Genomic DNA, 19,495 nt, shown 5'->3' on the forward strand with positions numbered 1-19,495 from the left:
TGGGTACAGAATAGTTTCAACGCAAGGGGTTTTAAACATCGTGAGCAGCCATGGAGGACTTTCCTGGTAAGTAACTGTGTTTTCTTCCTTATTCTTTTTTTAGCAAAGATAAGGCACGGATGTTTCAAGACCCCCTGTGTTGAAACTATTCTGTACCCAGAATAAGCAAGCAAAAATGTCCGGCCGAACCATAGACGCTGAAAACCATCGGCTACTACTAACAAGCTCTCCAGCATAAAATAGCTTTCATGAGACCACCGAAAATTATACTATACAAATTCAGCGCAAATGTTAGGTGTTGTTTGTCCCCGAGTCCCCGCGTGTCCCCGAGTCCCACGTTCCCGAGTCCCACGTCTCCGTCCCACGTCCCCGTCCCACTTTTAGTCACAGCCCAACTAAAGAGACTAAAAGTCATATTCATTGATCAAATATCTATGGTAGGAAGTGGCATGTTCAACTTTTTGAATTTAAGATTACAACAAATAATGGGAAACAAAGAGCCATTTGGTGGAGTAAGCTTGATAACTGTTGGTGATCTTTTCCAGTTAAAACCAGTTTTTGATAAGTGGATCTTTGAAAATTCTCAAATTGGATATGATGCTTTAGCAAGTAACATTTGGGCAGAATACTTCAACATTGAATCAACAGAAATAATGAGACAAAAAGATGACAAAGAATTTGCTGAGCTGCTCAATCGTTTGAGAGAGGGAAAGCACTCTAAAGATGATATAGCCCTTCTGAAACAAAGATTTCTGAATGTAAGACCTGAAGAAGATAATTACCCTTTTAACATAACACATTAAATGCACCAGTGCATGCTCACAACAATGTCCTGTATACTTTTTCTAAAAACGATAAGGGTGAAGTCAAGGCTGTTGACATTATAGTTGGGGATATATCGGATGACCTAAGGAAACAAATAAAAAGCAAAATTCCAGATGATCCAACAAAGACAATGGGTTTATATTCAGTAGTGTCAGTAGCAACTGCAGCAAAATATGACCTGACTCACTAATGGTGCAGAATGTGTTATACAAAACATAGACTACAGAGTTGAAAACTCAAATAGACAAAGTATTATTTGGGTATCATTCCCAAATTGTGACATAGGCAGAAAGCAGTGGAGAGAAAATATGCATTTGTACAAAACCAACATTAGTAAAGACTGGACACCAATTTTTGAAGTGACAAGACAATTTCAAAGTAATAAAAAAGCTCAAGTGTACATTCTTCGACAATAATTTCCACTTAGACCTGCTGTTGCCAAGACAATTCATCTTTGTCAAGGTGATACATTAGAGAAAGCAGTTGTTGATTTTCCAGTGTCAGCAGGGGAGCACATGCATTTTGTTGGTTTGAGCTGAGTAAGAAATAGCTCTGCATTACATATTCTTTATTTGAATAAAAACAAAATCAAGGTTAGTGAGAAAGTTAAAAATGAAATGAGCAGACTGAGAACAGAAGCTACCCTTGTGCCATTAGCAGTATTACAGACTGTGGGTTCACCCAAAACAAAAACAATCTTGTCTCAGAATGTTAGATCTCTCCATCTTCACATAGATGATGTACGAAGTGATTACAACGTTCAAAAAGCTGATATCAACATTTTTGTTGAAACAAAGCTTTGCTTGTCAGATAGAGATGACACATATCAGCTTCGTGAATTTACACTTTACAGGAATGATTTCAATCAATCTACCATCTTACATTAAGAATGACTTGAATTGTGCAGAAGTTCCACAAAGGTTTAACTTTAATGCGGAAATTACCATTATAGTTCTTAGTGATCCAATTCCAAATGTTCATGTGTTCGGTATCTACCGTTCTAAAACGTATGTAACATTGTCAGACTTGATTGATGCCCTAAATCACCTTCATAGCTCAAAATTAACAGACTGCAGACTGCAAAATTCCTTTCAGGACTGTTATTTTCTGTGTAATGAGCACATTTCTTCCCAGGAATTTCAACATTCCCCCTCTATTTAATGGAGGTCCCCATGAAGTAAGTACTTTTTTTTTTCATTATGCCCCTTTGTGGCAGACAGCCTTCATGATGCAATGTTAAGAGTAATTTTTTAAATATTATTCAGTCATTTGAAAGTGGATATCTTTTTTCTATAATTTTCAGGGTTTTTTTTTTGTATCTACATGATATATCTACAGCACATGTACCTCTCTTGCTGCCATTGATTAATTCTGGTTTGTGGATTCATGCAAAATGGAACCGTACTCACTATGGCAGATGGATAACCAAGGGTATCAAATACCATGCACATCTGATAGACATTCCAGTCCACAAGACCAGCTGTTCTTTGTTACCTACATGGTTACAAAGTCTACTTTGATAAGGCTGTTTTGATACAGTATGTATTTCACCAACCTACCACTGTAGCTGTCAATAATAACTGCATTGTCACAGCTTTACAAGTTGATGTATCACACCTATAGCTGGTACAACAACATTGTAAACCATGCATCTAATCTGTTATATTCCCAAAAGGAGAACATGTTGATGGCATACCTGTATACAGGGGCATGTATTAAATACAGTGAGGTTTTGTTCAAAACTGTAACGCTGAAACCTGGACACATAAACAAGTTTGAATACCTGAAACACCAACATCCTGCAATGACTAAACTTAACATGAGCCATATTGTGCATATTTTTTTACCTTAATTATAAGCTGTACTGATGGTGAACTAACATACTTCATCCTTCCACAGTATAATTTTTTTTATGGCCAACACATCACTGAGGGTGTTGAAGAGTTTTATCAAATACAAAACAGTACACCTTGGCACAATGTACAGTATTTGGTGGAAGATTACACAAAATCTACAACCTTTTATGTCACAAGCCTACATTTTTTCATCAGTTAGTCATTTAGGACAGATATATACATGCATAAACAAAGACAGAGCTTTGCGAATGAGCATTAAAGGTTTAGATAAAAAATACTCTATAATTACCGTATTTACCCGTGTATAAGTCGACCTTTTACTGCCTAAAAATCGGTCCAAAAAATCGCCCTCGACTTATACATGGGTCAAAATCTGAGATAAAAAAACTTTCAGGACAAATTAGCATAATAATTGTCTGATATGTAAACAAACAATCCACCTTTACACGGTACAAGTTCCGATGTCTTTTCCCTGCACAACTCGAGCAGTCTAAGTTTAAAAGCTTTAAGATTAAATAAAGAACTGATAGTTGCAGCCAATAAAGTGGTAAGTCTGCTCGACGAAAGCCACATTTCTCGCTTCGAAGTTTTGCTGCTTAGTAACCTGGCTTTGTATAGTGCGAGCGCGAGGACTTTGTTTAGCACGTGTTCCAATAAAATGCTGGTTGGCAGGGTTTTTGTTTTGGTTGTTACGCGCCTTTACACAACGATAAAGGTTCGTTAGAAAGTAGTATGTTTGATTTTGTAAGCTAATTTCAAAAATTGTGAAGAAAATGCTGCTTACACGTGTCGCTAAAACACGCTAAAACGCTCGCGTACACGCAATAGTAAACTTCACTTCCAAACTTGCTGTGATTTTTTTCATATAACCATAGTACCTGAAAGAAAATTCTAGGAAATATAAGATTAGATTTTCAAGGAAATTCTTGCCCAGAAATAAGAAAAACTTATTTTTGGGCTCCAAAATGGGGGTCGACTTATACACGGGTTCGACTTATACACGGGTAAATACGGTATGTATTTATACAACTTGCATACTCCTTTGAAAAATCATTACTGACACTCTGTTGTAACATTGACTTTACAAAGCCAAATGTTTTGATGTATATTTTTTCATTCATTGGTAAACTTCAGGGGTATAAAAAATTAAATATTGAATGTGTTTTATTACATTTATAACAATCAATATTTATTGAAAAATGAATGAAACATTCAAACATTGTGTTAACTCAGTATTTGAGTTGCACATCTATTTGCTTGTTTCCAGAAGATACCCTCATCACATCCTCCCCCCCCTCCTTACCCATGGAAGATCATTGTAAATTGTGATGAAGAGGGGGTTCTCAAAACCCAAATAGGAAAGTTCCAGGCTAACCTTGGATTTGTGGGGGGGAAGGCGGGTTCAAACCAAGAAAACCTATTGGAGGAGCATGAATATTTTTGGAACAACACATAAATTATCATAAAATATTCAACTCAGACTTTTAATTATCTAGTCAGGTTGCATTAACCTGGTTGCTTCCCAAGAGCAAGGGGAGAAATTGAATTACAGTGTAGAGTGACAGGGAAGAAGCTGGTTGGTTACAACAGATTTGACCATATCCAATATGAATGCAAACAAAAGTTACTTGTCGAAAATTTGGTACTTAATTTTTTTTAATTACATGTTTTTGCTGTCTTTTTCAATGAGGTCTCATGTTATAGATACAAAATGTTCATTTACCGTTAAAACACAACCACACCGTAATAATTAGCAACCAGTTTTGAGCAAAATTGGAAATTATAACCCCCTTAGTTTCCTTCAACCTGGCGAAGAGCTTGATGTTTCGATGGATCGAAATTATCCAATTGCAAATAAGACGACAGTCACCCAATAGGCTACTCGGAAAAAGGACCAATCTCATTACGAGTAAATGTCAACATGTTTACCAATTGAAAGAAAAATAAGTTAAGGTGTTCGAGAGGTAATAGCAAGAACGCGATGTCGGCGAAGAAACAGAGGAGTCACAATAACCAGAAAGAGCCCTTGAATCATTCAAAGGAGAAGGGTGATCGATTGGAAGATGTCGAAAAAACTGCTGTTCCTACATCCACTGAAAAGAAAAATTAGCCTCGAAACGACTTTCCTGTCGCATTAGTGACTAGTCCAAAACGAATGTCAGTTGAAGGTTTCCAAACTGCAACTAGTCCTTGTGGAAACTCACCTCAGAAACATCCAAAAATTGACTCGGGAACTCCACCAGGTCATCTGATACATATGTTCACGAGGTGACACCACCGAAACGAAATCGCTAGAATACGTTAGATTACTTTAATCTCACACTTCAGTGTTCATCTGCTAACTATCGTGGTATTTGCTTCTCTCGCGCCAAAGGAAAGCTCTTTGTGGAAAGGTAACACTTGTACAACACAAGAATCAAACATAGCAAACAGGAGTAGAACGAACGAATGCGCAACATTCAACAGCTTCTTATCATGGGCGTCCTGCGAATAGGAATACGCAAAGTTACTCAAATACTCTAAAAACAAATCCTTTTAAGACACTTTTTAGCCGTCCGTTCAAGCAAGGGCCTTTAATTCATTATCTTGAACACACAATAAAAGACCTTTTGCGTTGTTCGGGTATGATTTTTTTTTTAACAATTATGACGAAAAGTTATGAAGTGCTTTTGCAATGCCAGAACTATTTGCCTATGACAAAAATATAGGAATAACTACAGCTAATATATCCTTACGGAAATGTTTTCAGTTTTGGGTTTAATTTGTGTAGTTTTGATTTAAACTGTATACACCTTATTCGTTGTTGTCCGGTTTTTGTTTCATATTCCTTAAATTTACTAATTTTTCCAAGAAGGCGAAGTGGAGAGCAGCAAGTAATGCATACACCTGAGCAAAGACGCATGGAGGACAAAAATATCCAAGGGTAAGTTTCTCTGCGTAAATACATAGCTTAGTGTAGGAAACTCGAGTCACAAATCTTCGTCTCTAAAGTTAAGAATAATTTTCAATTGAGCATTGAAAATTATCTTGGATTGCTTTTGTTTCGCTTTACTTCGTCATGCGATTGGTTTAGAGAGCTTGCACCACTTTTTCAACCAACCAATCAGATTCAAAACTATAGCCAATACCAACGCTCAGGCTCACTCAGGCCTTTGGTGATTCGGGGATGATTTTTTTTAACAATTATGACGAAATGTTATGAAGTGCTTTTGCAATGCCAGAACTATTTGCCTATGACAAAAATATAGGAATAACTACAGCTAATATATCCTTACGGAAATGTTTTCAGTTTTGGTTTAATTTGTGTAGTTTTGATTTAAACTGTATACACCTTATTCGTTGTTGTCCGGTTTTTGTTTCATATTCCTTAAATTTACTAATTTTTCCAAGAAGGCGAAGTGGAGAGCAGCAAGTAATGCATACACCTGAGCAAAGACGCATGGAGGACAAAAATATCCAAGGGTAAGTTTCTCTGCGTAAATACATAGCTTAGTGTAGGAAACTCGAGTCACAAATCTTCGTCTCTAAAGTTAAGAATAATTTTCAATTGAGCATTGAAAATTATCTTGGATTGCTTTTGTTTCGCTTTACTTCGTCATGCGATTGGTTTAGAGAGCTTGCACCACTTTTTCAACCAACCAATCAGAATCAAAACTATAGCCAATACCAACGCTCAGGCTCACTCAGGCCTTTGGTGATTCGGGGATGATTTTTTTTAACAATTATGACGAAATGTTATGAAGTGCTTTTGCAATGCCAGAACTGTCTGCCTATGACAAAAATATAGGAATAACTACAGCTAATATATCCTTACGGAAATGTTTTCAGTTTGGGGTTTAATTTGTGTAGTTTTGATTTAAACTGTATACACCTTATTCGTTGTTGTCCGGTTTTTGTTTCATATTCCTTAAATTTTTCTAATTTTTTCCAAGAAGGCGAAGTGGAAAGCAGCAAGTAATGCACACACCTGAGCAAAGACGCATGGAGGACAAAAATATCCAAGGGTAAGTTTCTCTGCGTAAATACATAGCTTAGTGTAGGAAACTCGAGTCACAAATCTTCGTCTCTAAAGTTAAGAATAATTTTCAATTGAGCATTGAAAATTATCTTGGATTGCTTTTGTTTCGCTTTACTTCGTCATGCGATTGGTTTAGAGAGCTTGCACCACTTTTTCAACCAACCAATCAGATTCAAAACTATAGCCAATACCAACGCTCAGGCTCACTCAGGCCTTTGGTGATTCGGGGATGATTTTTTTTAACAATTATGACGAAATGTTATGAAGTGCTTTTGCAATGCCAGAACTATTTGCCTATGACAAAAATATAGGAATAACTACAGCTAATATATCCTTACGGAAATGTTTTCAGTTTTGGGTTTAATTTGTGTAGTTTTGATTTAAACTGTATACACCTTATTCGTTGTTGTCCGGTTTTTGTTTCATATTCCTTAAATTTACTAATTTTTCCAAGAAGGCGAAGTGGAGAGCAGCAAGTAATGCATACACCTGAGCAAAGACGCATGGAGGACAAAAATATCCAAGGGTAAGTTTCTCTGCGTAAATACATAGCTTAGTGTAGGAAACTCGAGTCACAAATCTTCGTCTCTAAAGTTAAGAATAATTTTCAATTGAGCATTGAAAATTATCTTGGATTGCTTTTGTTTCGCTTTACTTCGTCATGCGATTGGTTTAGAGAGCTTGCACCACTTTTTCAACCAACCAATCAGAATCAAAACTATAGCCAATACCAACGCTCAGGCTCACTCAGGCCTTTGGTGATTCGGGGATGATTTTTTTTAACAATTATGACGAAATGTTATGAAGTGCTTTTGCAATGCCAGAACTGTCTGCCTATGACAAAAATATAGGAATAACTACAGCTAATATATCCTTACGGAAATGTTTTCAGTTTGGGGTTTAATTTGTGTAGTTTTGATTTAAACTGTATACACCTTATTCGTTGTTGTCCGGTTTTTGTTTCATATTCCTTAAATTTTTCTAATTTTTTCCAAGAAGGCGAAGTGGAAAGCAGCAAGTAATGCACACACCTGAGCAAAGACGCATGGAGGACAAAAATATCCAAGGGTAAGTTTCTCTGCGTAAATACATAGCTTAGTGTAGGAAACTCGAGTCACAAATCTTCGTCTCTAAAGTTAAGAATAATATTCAATTGAGTATTGAAAATTATCCTGGATTAATTTGTTTTGCTTTACTTCGTTATGCGATTGGTTTAGAGAGCGTGCACCACTTTTTCAACCAACCAATCAGATACAAAACTATAGCCAATACCAACGCTCAGGCTCACTCAGGCCTTTGGTGATTGAAACGTCAATTTTTCAAGTTATCGACTGCAATCATTTCAATCAGGAAAGAAGAATTGAAGTGTTACAAGAAAATATTCATGAGCCATAAAAAGTTTCTCAGTTAAGCAATCCAACTCTTACATCTACCCTTATCGGTCACAGAAAAAAGATATTTGAAATAATTCGTGAACATTTATAGGTAAGTATTTAACACTTGTAGGTACGTTTACACACGAATGCATGGAAGAAGCGCACAGAGGAATTGCTTACTCCTGTCTATCGTGTATAGAAATCTTTATGCCCGTGCTACGTTATTTTACAGCGAAACAGATCTATAGAGAGTGTTGCATATGAGTAGACCATCATTTGTAGGCAATCATTGGTAGTTTACGTCATGTGCTGTAGGCTGATGATAAAAATAATTGGAAACCTGAACTGAAAAAATGAAGCAATTATTTCAAAACTATACGGCAATGAAAAAAGATCACAAAAAATTTGGGAAAAGAATAGGGAGAGAAAAACTTACAAAGCACGATAGTCAGCTACCCGCTTTGAAAGATCATATAAACAAAGCTCTTGAATCGATTTTCATTGAAAAGATTAGCGAATACAACGTTTCGACATCTTCAGGATGTTGTTGCCGAGTGAAAAGCGTAGTCCATCACATGCACTATAACTATGTATCTACGATATGTAAAGGATGTCGTTGTATATAAGATACCGTGAGAATGTGGCAAAATATAAATCTGAAAAAAGGGAAGAGTGATTGTAAATAGCATAAGAGATATTGTAGAACCCTGTAGGTTTTGAGCTCGGTAAAGAAGTAGAGAGAGATGTTTTTTTTCCGTCTTGTCAAAAGCGTGGGACAAAGAAATACTTCTTAGTCCCCATGAGGAATCGAACCTCAGACCTTCGGATTCCGCGCTCCGATGCATCACATAACACTATTGACATCACTAATCCTAGCAGTATGCTCAGTGGTAGAGCATCGAGAGCATCGCGGCGCGGAATCCGAAGGTCTAAGGTTCGGTTCCTCATGGGGCCTCAGAATTTTTTGTTTGTCCCACGCTTGTGAGGAAGAGGGAGAATTGAAGAACATGAAAAAGATACACGGTTTGCTCGCACTCAGAACTCAGTGATTTCATAAATGCTAATGAAACAGGACATGCTCCTGTTTGGATTCAGGTTACGTTTATTGATCATGCCTCTCACCAGTTACGTGCAGGGTCATCCACAGAAGACATCCTATTAACATCAATAGAGGTAACGGAATCGAAATTCTCGAAGCATGGATGCCTGCTGTCACAAAGCATAATAAACGACCAGTAACAAAGAAGACATATGAAGGAATCATAATAAGGATCGAAATACACTAATAACAGTACGTCATAACTCACCAATAGCAAAAAAACAAGTGCTGTAAATAGTGACACGTGAACGTTCGACCTCGTCGCCTGACGTCGCGATCATTCCATTCTACATCGTGAGACAGACCATAAACTTTAATTTAGCTATGAAAACCACTATGTATAACAATATCTTCTATAACATATATCCATGATTATGCGCATAAGGTGACTAACATGTAAAGTGAAAAGATGACGTGACTGTACGGAAACAATCACGCAGTTTTGCTTGTAACGGTTTTGTGATGGTACTCTGACCGGATGTTGAGTTTGGTTTGAGATCTCTGACGTACAACCTTTCATATTCCTGAGCTCCACGTCGTGATCCTTACTCAAGTCATTTCCGATGTCAGTTTTAGTTCTCGTGATCGAAAACGTGACATAACTGAAGGCATGGATGATTTGGAGTTCTATTTTATTGTCGCTAATTTTTTCAGTTTGGTGGAAAACTAGCGCTACTATGTAAAACTGCAAGAAGCAATATTTTCTGCCCTTAGATTAGATTATCAGATGTTTCTTACAGGGATCTGTTCCGTTTTAAGTGCAGATGTTATTTCACAGACCTTCAACAGATGAAAAGAAAAGCGACGAAGAGGCTCGACAGGTTTCGTTGTTACAGGATGAATTAAGGAAGTGCAGAAACGATTTGAAAACAAAAGACAGAGAAATTGAGTCCCTTATTAAAAGGTTAGCCACACTTAACTTTGTCTTTACTTTCTACGAAAGTTATAAAACTTTAATGGGTTAGAAAGTTCTGTGAAAACGAATGACAAAAATGATAATAATATTAATGACAATAATGATGTTAAAAACAATGTTACCAAAGATAATAACAATGTTGATGATAATAATCATAATAATTATGATAATAATAACAATATATCCGTGCACTGAAATCAGTATTTCGATATGTTATATTATAAAGAAAACCCCTATAGTTGTATAAGCCTCTTAAGTCTGGCTCACACGTGCGATGCAAACGCTAATGCAAACGCAAACGCAAGCGCAAATGTAAGGAAAGACACGTGTAAACTACCGTGACGCAAATATAAATGCAAACGCTATTGTCAACGAAAGGAATGGAAAAAAAATAATTTTCTTACGCTTGCGTTTGCGCTCGCTTCCCACACGTGTGAACCGAGGCAGGGCAACGCAAACGCAAATGCAAACGAAAAGCACAGGTTACATCGGTTCCATGCCACTTAGGGACAGTTCAAAACAAGATGAAGTCAACGTCTTCCGCCATTTCAGAAGAAAAAAATTGCGGAGAGCGCGAGGAAAATTTCCTGTTCTTTTCGACTGCAGTTTCCCGGAATTTAAATAATTCAAAGTGGAGCTTGCTTGAAAAGATGGGAACCAAAGAAGTGGGCCTCAAAAAAACTGTGTGTTTTACAAAAGTATGTAAACATATACAGCAAATACGTCGATGAAGTTATAAAATTGCTCTCGAACCATTTACCAAACACTCTTTAAACGAGAACGAATGATAAAACATTGTGGTAAACTCTGCGACAAAAAAGCTTTATCAACGTCTCAAAACGTCGGCCATCTTGGAAAAATACTTCCACTTCGCTTCCGCATCTAACTTTCTTCAAGTATTATCAACTGAGTTGATAACGTAAATTGGCCACCGTTAACTTTCCACCTTTACTCACTTTCGTTGCATTTGCGTTGGACGCGTGAACTCGATTGCATTTGCACTGATTTGTATCGCGCGTGTAAACCAGGCTTTACTCCCATCCAATTAACTTTTTATTGGGTTCAGTGGATAGTTTTGGCTAGCCTTTAATTTATTCGATGAATAATTTCGTAACTAGGTTCTTTCTACTCTAAAGATAATCTTTTTCTCAGTTTTAATGTCTCTTTATTATTACCGTTATTATTTTCTAAAAGGAATAAACCGCTGTTAATGCAGACTTTTAAGTGCAGTTTTTGGCTTTCTAGAGGGATAACTTACTTGAGATCTAAGTTCTAGTTGTCGTGCATGCGGAATGCAGCTTCGCGTACAGCGTGAAGACGGACTAATGGCCCCAAACGGAAAACCAAGTTTTTTCGGCTTTATGACTCCCGTATTCTCGTATGTACAGAAGCTTCCTATTCATGCCTCACACCTGGGAGCCCTCGAATAGTGATTTTTATTCAATATTTTGTCTAAGGGTGGCAGGTTTTAACGAGATGCAAACGAAACGGGACCAGAGAAATGTTGAGGATACCCTCAGTTTGAACAGGCCATCTCTTGTGGAACGAGATTTCTGGCAATTAAAAACTGAAGAACGCGTTGATGCATTGGAGGTTTTAAGGAAGCGATACGAGAACGAAATCGATGTCTTTCCTGAAATATTAACCTGTATCATTTTCGAGGTAAGTGCGATTGAGTTGTGAAGATATTTCAACCAGACTTTTGTTGGAAAATCACTAATCACAAGGGCGTGTTGGCTACACACATGGGCACTTGCACGAGCTCGTCAATAGACATAAAAGAAAGGCGTCCACGATCTAAAAACACCACGAGAATGAACCCAACAGCTTGGTTCCTGCAAAATTTTTCTAAATCAGCACCGTGTGCGAGCTAAGGGCGAGAATAAGTCTGGTGCCTCGTTAGATGATGGAACCACGATGAAATCGAAACCTGTAGCTTTTAATTGATTTTTTTTTATCTTGTAATCGTAAGAAGCGATCGAAAATGAAGAACTAGAGTTCGTGTCGTTTTTAAAGTTTAATGTGCAAGCGCGTTCTAAGAACTTCGATGCCTGCTTCGTGAAGAGAATTAGCTGACAATGAGTTATAACAAGCTGAAGAGTAAAGAGATGTATTCTTCCCTTCAGATACAGATTTTTGTCGATCATTTCCTAACTAATAATTGTGTTTATCCATTTTGTTCAACCTTTTCGGTAGAAATGTTTTGAAGCATTTGTTTGTTCTCGTCTCCTCTTTAAATTATACATCACTGTTAAGTATTTAAGGTCTACCTTCGGTCCTTTCTCCCTGAATTCGCGCTGAAATTGTTTAAACGACCATTTGGAAAATCCTGATAGAGATGATTTCCTCTCTGCTTCCATTAAAGTGTATCGCCTTATTTTCCTTGTTTGTCAACCTGCTCGTAAAACTTCATTTAATTATGGTTCAATGTCGACGCAAATTTAAAAAATCTTTATCTTTATTGACAGGCAATTTACGAACACATGTTGGAAACAAGATCTCTCATGGTCGAGGGCTGTAAGGAAATAACGAAGATGGCTGTGAAAGATGGGCCATGGCTTGGCAGACATTTTCTCACACGCAAAGATAGGGTACAATTCTAACAGTTTTGCAAACTTTAAAAAGGACTTTTCGTTTTAATCTAGAATCAGATCTTGAGGAGCCAAAGTGCCTAAACTTGTTTACATTCACCTTCGTGTGTTCATCCTAACTTGATGGCCACAAATAGTAACACTATTTTACCCGCAGAGAGAAGAAGCCTCGGTGAATCTCTTGATCAAATTGCATAGTCGTGGATCAGATTGCCCCAGACAAGTCATGGACAGCTTGTTACTGGCCATCAAAGAGTCTGCATCAGAACTTGACGTTGACGAATTCACTAAGGTAAATCAAATCAGACTTTAGGCGGAGTAGGTCGTGAACTTGAGTGATTCCATCGTTCCGCTCAGATATTATTCAAATTTGTTGTAACGGCAATTTTGTATCAGTGAGAGTAGTCTTCTGGGGAAAATTGAGATTTCATCTTTGAATTGGCGAATAGTTTATGGTTATGATAACCATTACCATTAGTACCATTACTTTTATTATTATCATTATTCCTCTCATTATTAGTAGAAGTATTTCTTTACAAGGCAAAGACGTAAGTATACATCGTAGAAGAACTTTTGAAGCTAGTATGCATTCACATCTGCCTGGAAGACTTAACAAAGATATTCGAACAGTGATAATGGCAATAACCTCGAATACGCCACTAATTACTGCTGATTACCCTTTAGGCGACTGGTATGTCAGCTGATAATGTCCGCGACTGAAATACTTTCCAAAAATGAATATTTGGCCGGGAAACGAAGCTTCGAGGGCAAATGTGAAACAAATGACGTTTTTTTTTTTTTTTATGTATTTAGCTATTGAAATGTGGATGGTATTACAATTAGTACTCAATTACTTGAGTCAAACAGAAGCTTCTCTCTCTAGGACCCATTTCTGAAGCAAATAGACGTCAAATGCGAACATGTGTCTGGAAAGCGCCTCTTAAGGAAAATCCCTTGGGAGGAGTTATTACTCGACTTGGCTGACTACGTGAAGAAGCTAGTCAAATTAACGTGGCGAATGGTGACACAACTTCCACCTTTGAGGCTCGAGTACCATAAGACCACCTTTAACAGTCAATATCACATAATGGCTGGATCCGATCACAAAGATAAAGTTGGAAAGGACCATGAAAAACCAGTCTGTTATTTGTGGCCCGGCTTGTTGGATGGAGGAGGAAGGGTAATTAGAGTCGGAGAGGTTACAGTACGGCAAAGCAGTTAGGTAATTACACCTATTACTCGTGGTCGATATACAGAGCTTTGATATGTTTCTGTTTTAGTCTTGTTTGTTGTGAATTTCGATCAAGATGTATTAAATTGCGCGTGATTTTGGTTAAGAATTAACTATTAGTGATTCATCCTCCATGATTAGTAAGCTCATATACCCAGAACACCCAGGGCTAGAGCGTTTTTGTGTTGACAGAAGTTATAGGAAACCTGTTTCAATAAAGCCCCATATAAAGCAAAGACCTAATGAAGTCCTGATTTTTTGCTCTCATATTCATTTTAAAACGAGTCTCGTATCTAATAGTAGGACTCTTCAATAGTTTTTTAGTCGATTTCTTAATTCAAAATGAGGAAGGCTTGAAGTTTTAAAATCGAGTAGTGTTCCGTTCAGCTCACAGCATGTTCTTTCACCATAATAGATATTGACATGTTAATAAGACGTGATGAATCACAAACCACGCTGATTAAAGCTCAGCTATTTTTTCCTCCAATAGTATCTATATGTAACTTACTTATCCGTAACCATCTGCCATGAAGAGATTACATAAGAAGAAAAAAGAGAGAAAGAGTTTGATTTGATCGAGATGCCAATAGCATATACATTTGACGGAAACCGCAAACTTAGCTTCTTATTATCACACAAGTAACCAGCCCCTTAAGGGTCCGGAGGCTATCCGCTTAATATGGGTTTCACTATAATTTAGATAAAACCCAGTCAAGAAACCAGTTTTTGCAGAAGTTGCTCAGCTGTAAATGCCTTCACTGCATCAGATGAACCTTTGTAGTAATAGGCTTGAAGCCCTTGTCAGCTACAACTTTTAAGTGTACCAAAAGTAGTTTTATGATCATCACAATACTCCTGGCTAATTTTTTTTTAATCAAAGATGCTTTTTACAGAAAGAGAAAGCTGCAAAATTTTTGTTACTCAACACTACTAATTACGGTACCAAATAGTGTTCTTCAAATTCTCAGTACATTGACCAAGTTTGCTGTGGTTTGAGGATGATGCCAAAGCCTCAACTTTAGACCTTTAAGAGCTTTGTATATCAGTTTTTAAGCGTCAACATTCAAATATTTTGTTCGGTGTTTAAAATGTAGTCCAAGCACTAAATGTATTCAATAAAAAATCAAGTCATTTTCAAAATTTGTGGTCGATAATCAAATTTTAGTTTAACCTTAAAAAGGCTGTTCTAGGTAAGGCATCTAGTTAACGCATCAATATTTATTACAGTTTACACTGGATGGGAGAGTTTTCAGAATCCTTGTATGTGTGGGCATGCTTTGAAGACACGCAACTCAATATCAGTCTCCTGACTCCTTGATACTGAAATCCTTCATCTGCGCGCAGAATCAATTTGGTTTCTTTTCAGCCCTGTGCAGATGTAAGCGATAGCCTGGCCAAGGTGATAGAATGAAGTTTAGTTGCATTGGCTCGAGGCGAACGAGAAAGTTCCTCTATCGGAATGTTGAGGTGACTACTAGTTAATTCTTAAAAAAACATTCGTTTGGGTTCGCACTGTCAAATTGCCGTTCTTAATTCGATTTGAGTTATCTGGAAACTTATATGTAGTCTCAATTCTAGAGGAATTCCACAAGCTTAGCTTGCAAGGGTTCCTGTCTTCCGGCCTCAGACGTTGTTGTATCGCCGCCTAAGGGATTGAGTATCAAACCCCAGCTGGATAAATCAATCTGAATCATGTTTGAGGCATAGGATCATTGCATCTGCTTGTAGGGAGTGAGGAATCCAAGTGGCAGACACTTAAGTCTCCCCTATGCCTGTGTGCAATCGGCCACCACTTTTTACTTTTCATTGATTGTGAAGAGGCAAGGGTCCGCTTCAATTAAACCTGTTCCCATGGTCGTTTTTACACATCAGATCGTTTACAATTGAAGCGATTGACAATGTTGGGTGTGTGCCTCGACTTGATATTTTTCCGAATGAATAAAGGGAGTGATTTTTTAAAGAAACTTAACTGTGGTGCTGCGTTGCTGGGAGAGTATAACAGGGTTATTTAGAGCTATCAACCGAGTTGAAAACATAAATTAGCCACCGTAAAGAGTTTAAAGGCTGACATTTCGAGCGTTAGCTCTTCACCAACCGCTCTGACGAAGGGCTCACACTCGAAACGTCAGGCTTTAAACTCTTTGCGGAGGCCATTTTACGATTTCAACTTGGTTGATAACACTAAATTACGCAATATTTTTCTGTTCACTTCAGAGTTGGCATTTAAAGCAAGATGCTATGTATAAACTGTAAAAATTAGTTCTCAATGTGAAAATTTGTGTGTCAGTCTTGTGGACTTGGGTTCTATAGTATTTGTACGAGTAAAGCCTGGGGCCTATCTATCCCAAGAAACAGCAGGGGATTTCGAAAACAAGAAAGATGGCGGCGGAAATTGCTTTCTTGTCGGGTTTTACAGCGTTTTGTGATGACCAAGTAGTAAAGGAGGGCTTAAAAATTTCTGCACGGGTTCTTAGATTCAGCCTAAATTCATGAAACTTTACGGCACGAGTGGTACGACTTAAGCAAGCTTCGTACAACACATTACGAATCGTGCACAATCAATTCACGACTGGGATCTCTCCGTATTTTTGGATTATCAAGATGATATCCAAGGAGATTTTAAAACAACATATGTGAAAATGAACCTCAAATGTACGGCTGGATTGTAAGCATCGGGAAGAAGGTAAGCGTTGATTTTGCACCTCTTTTCCTTGTCAAGAACTCTACTACTCCATTTTAAACACATTTCGAAGTGTGCACAAGGCATCCACCGCTTTTAAAATAACGTAATTTCAAAAATGCCTTTTTATCTATACATTTTCTTAAGTATTTTAAGCGCCATTAGTTTTAATGATGCACAAGCGCGGTCGCCATCTTTTCCCAAATTTCTGGAAATGTGAGATATAGATCATTTACTACGTAAAAATTCCTCATGAAAAACCTTATAGCTTTAAAAATTCTCTCAAGTCATGCTCAGCTGTTGAAATCACAAAAATTAAAATTTATTTAATTGCGATTTGTTTCAACAAGATACCACTTTAAGGGAACACTGGGAAAGGAATGCGGAGAGGGAGTTTTCCCTTAACTATTTAGACACAGCTCACCTATTATTAGCTTTTCAAGAACAGGACGGAGTAAGTTTTGTGTGATATTGTGTATTACGCATTTTCACTTGACTAATAATGACCTCCTGGAGTCAAAAGTTTGTGACCCACTTGTTTTGATTACATTTTGGAAAAAGAAAATCAAAAGGAACAGTGCATCCTGTGGTTTGACGTCATTAACTGGGGCCACCCAGTCATAACAAAGGCAAGGAAGCCTCAAATCCAATTACTTTCATCTCCTGTGGCGAGCAAGATTTGAAACAAAAATTCTTTTTCAGTAAATTGCTGAATATTCCACTGTTAGACCTGCAGGATTTCTTTATTTTTGAGGTTATTGTTTTTGACCAGAATTTTTAAGCCTCAGATGATTTACTTAAAGCATACTGAATGAACAACACAAGAACTTGTCTTGCCAGAGTCTAGATATGGTAGCTTAGGGACTACATAATGGGCAGAATTAAAGAAATGATGAATCTTCTCACTGGATTAAATTGATTAACCTATAAATGACGTCAAATTTTCTTAGAATACTATGGTAGGTTATACTAATGGCTACCTACTTCTTGTCTAAAAATTACTCACTTCTTTTAATTTGCCTGTTCATGCTTGACAAAAAGAATATAATTAAGGTTGTGTTACATCTGTGCCCTTAAACTTTTTTTCAATGAATGTGACATATGCATGTAAAGAAACTGATATGTCATTCAAAACTCTAGCTCCTCAGCAACTTTTTCATTGTCACTGCTTCAGTGTTTTTGTTTACTTCATCATTTTTCCAGTTAGTGCCACGCATAGCAGAGATTCACAAGTTGGAAAAATTTGAACCAGTTTCAAAAAAATTCAAACTAAAGAAAAAATTTGAACCACAGCAGATACATCTTAAGATAAGCATTTCTCTGTAGTGAAAGAAGCTGGGTTTCAAAGATCAACAAAATGAGTTTTGATCAGAACAAACATACCTTTGTCTGGAACAATTGTTTGCATTGGATTTGGTTAAGAAGCCTTTTTGTGAGAAATAGTGCTATAAATGGTTTAAGTCTTATCAGATGTGGCTTATGTTAATCTTTGGTCTGTTGCAAGCTTGAATAACTATTTTTTCCCTCAAAGCTTGAAAGATGAAAGCAGCTTTCCAATTAAATTGTTTGAGAAGTAAGGTTAGTTTGCTGTAAAATATCTGTGTTATATCTTTGTTGACCAAAAATATTTTTGTCCCAAAAAAACACTCGCTTCAGAGTAAGTATACTGTAGTTTAAGGAGGATTAATTCAATAAAATAATGCAGATTAAATGATCAGGTTATGTTATTTTGTCTGTAATTTTAACCACTGAATATACCATCAGCCGTGTTGATGGAGACACACAGTGTTCTGATGGAGTTTAAACAAATATTGGGAGCCTACACCAACGGTGGCTATATGAGCAAAAAAAAAGTATCATAACACATTGAATTGATAAAATTGTAGACTGCAATGAATTTTGTCTGTAATTTTTGCCACTGGAAGTGCCTCTAGCTGTGTTGAAGGAATCATGCTGAGTTCTGATGGAATCTAAATGAAGAGCCAATTGAAACTAAACTGAGCCAAAAAAGTATCAAAATGGATTGAAGTGATAAAATTGCAGAAGGCAATCAATTTTTCTTTTATCTTGTTTTTTGCCCTTTAAAAGACTGGCATGTCAATTGTAATCCTTAGCTATGGCACTATGGGTTTAATTCACAGCAACTTCCTTTGTGGGGTCTCTAAACCATTTTTCAATCACAGTAACACTGTGTTGTGACTAGGAGGGAACTGACAGAGCCCAGTGAAATTAAGATGCTTTTCAATCATGCAAGAAAACAATTTTGCAAAACAAGGCATTTGGAGCTCATAATAGAAAGTGACATCAAGGTCTTAAAAAATCAGAGCCTTGGGGCCTTTCTGCACCAGTGGGAAAGGCTGTTTATTCAGACATATCTCCCATCATCACCAACATTTTACAAGTGTGGATGGTTTGTGCAACATGACAAATTTGGCTGATGCAGACAGATCTTTAAAAATATAATACTATTCAAATAACCAAAACATGATAAACTAGTCTATAATTTGTAATAAAAGCCATGACCACCATGTAATTGAACTGAAGTCAGTTTACTAGAAAGGCAATAATTGTCTTTTGTTGCAAAACTCGGTAATTATAAAATTTTAAAACTACCTACTAGGATAAATCCTGGAAATTAGAGGTAGAATCCTTTGGCCAGACCCCTGACTGAGGTTTTGTAGCAGAGATACTATATGTTATATTTATTTTCCTAAGGCTAGTTTATTAAGTAGTGTTTTTTGGGTAAGTACATGAGACGCTTAAGATGCTATTCTCAAAGTGTTACTTTCCACTTATGAGTACGAATCCATGGGTAACAGCAAATTAGAATGGACTAACTTAGGAAATAGCAATGTAATCACATGCTGCTCATGGTCACGTCATGCTATGGTTAGCTAGATAAA

At 37.1% G+C, this 19,495-nt stretch overlaps 1 protein-coding gene across 39 annotated transcripts in view; it reads left to right on the top strand.

The window, feature by feature from the left end:
* Positions 1-19,495, top strand: part of LOC131770178 (uncharacterized) — a 32,570-nt gene that overhangs the window by 12,158 nt on the left and 917 nt on the right. For 2 of the 39 annotated variants that reach the window (XM_066174179.1, XM_066174178.1), the window contains exons 4-13: positions 5,536-5,604; positions 6,072-6,143; positions 6,614-6,685; positions 7,154-7,225; positions 7,696-7,767; positions 9,953-10,078; positions 11,548-11,752; positions 12,559-12,681; positions 12,839-12,973; positions 13,565-15,074. In XM_066174179.1, the coding sequence (XP_066030276.1) occupies positions 5,558-5,604; positions 6,072-6,143; positions 6,614-6,685; positions 7,154-7,225; positions 7,696-7,767; positions 9,953-10,078; positions 11,548-11,752; positions 12,559-12,681; positions 12,839-12,973; positions 13,565-13,903 (1,263 nt within the window). In that variant the 5' untranslated portion in view covers positions 5,536-5,557 and the 3' untranslated portion in view covers positions 13,904-15,074. Of the gene's footprint in view, positions 1-2,162; positions 2,364-5,532; positions 5,605-6,071; positions 6,144-6,613; positions 6,686-7,153; positions 7,226-7,695; positions 7,768-9,952; positions 10,079-11,547; positions 11,753-12,558; positions 12,682-12,838; positions 12,974-13,564; positions 15,081-15,139; positions 15,859-19,495 lie in introns of those variants that run through there. The other 37 variants (XM_066174144.1, XM_066174143.1, XM_066174180.1 and 34 more) reach the window with 37 other exon arrangements.

This window comes from Pocillopora verrucosa, chromosome 11, assembly GCF_036669915.1.
Source record: "Pocillopora verrucosa isolate sample1 chromosome 11, ASM3666991v2, whole genome shotgun sequence".
Classification (NCBI taxonomy): domain Eukaryota; kingdom Metazoa; phylum Cnidaria; class Anthozoa; order Scleractinia; family Pocilloporidae; genus Pocillopora; species Pocillopora verrucosa.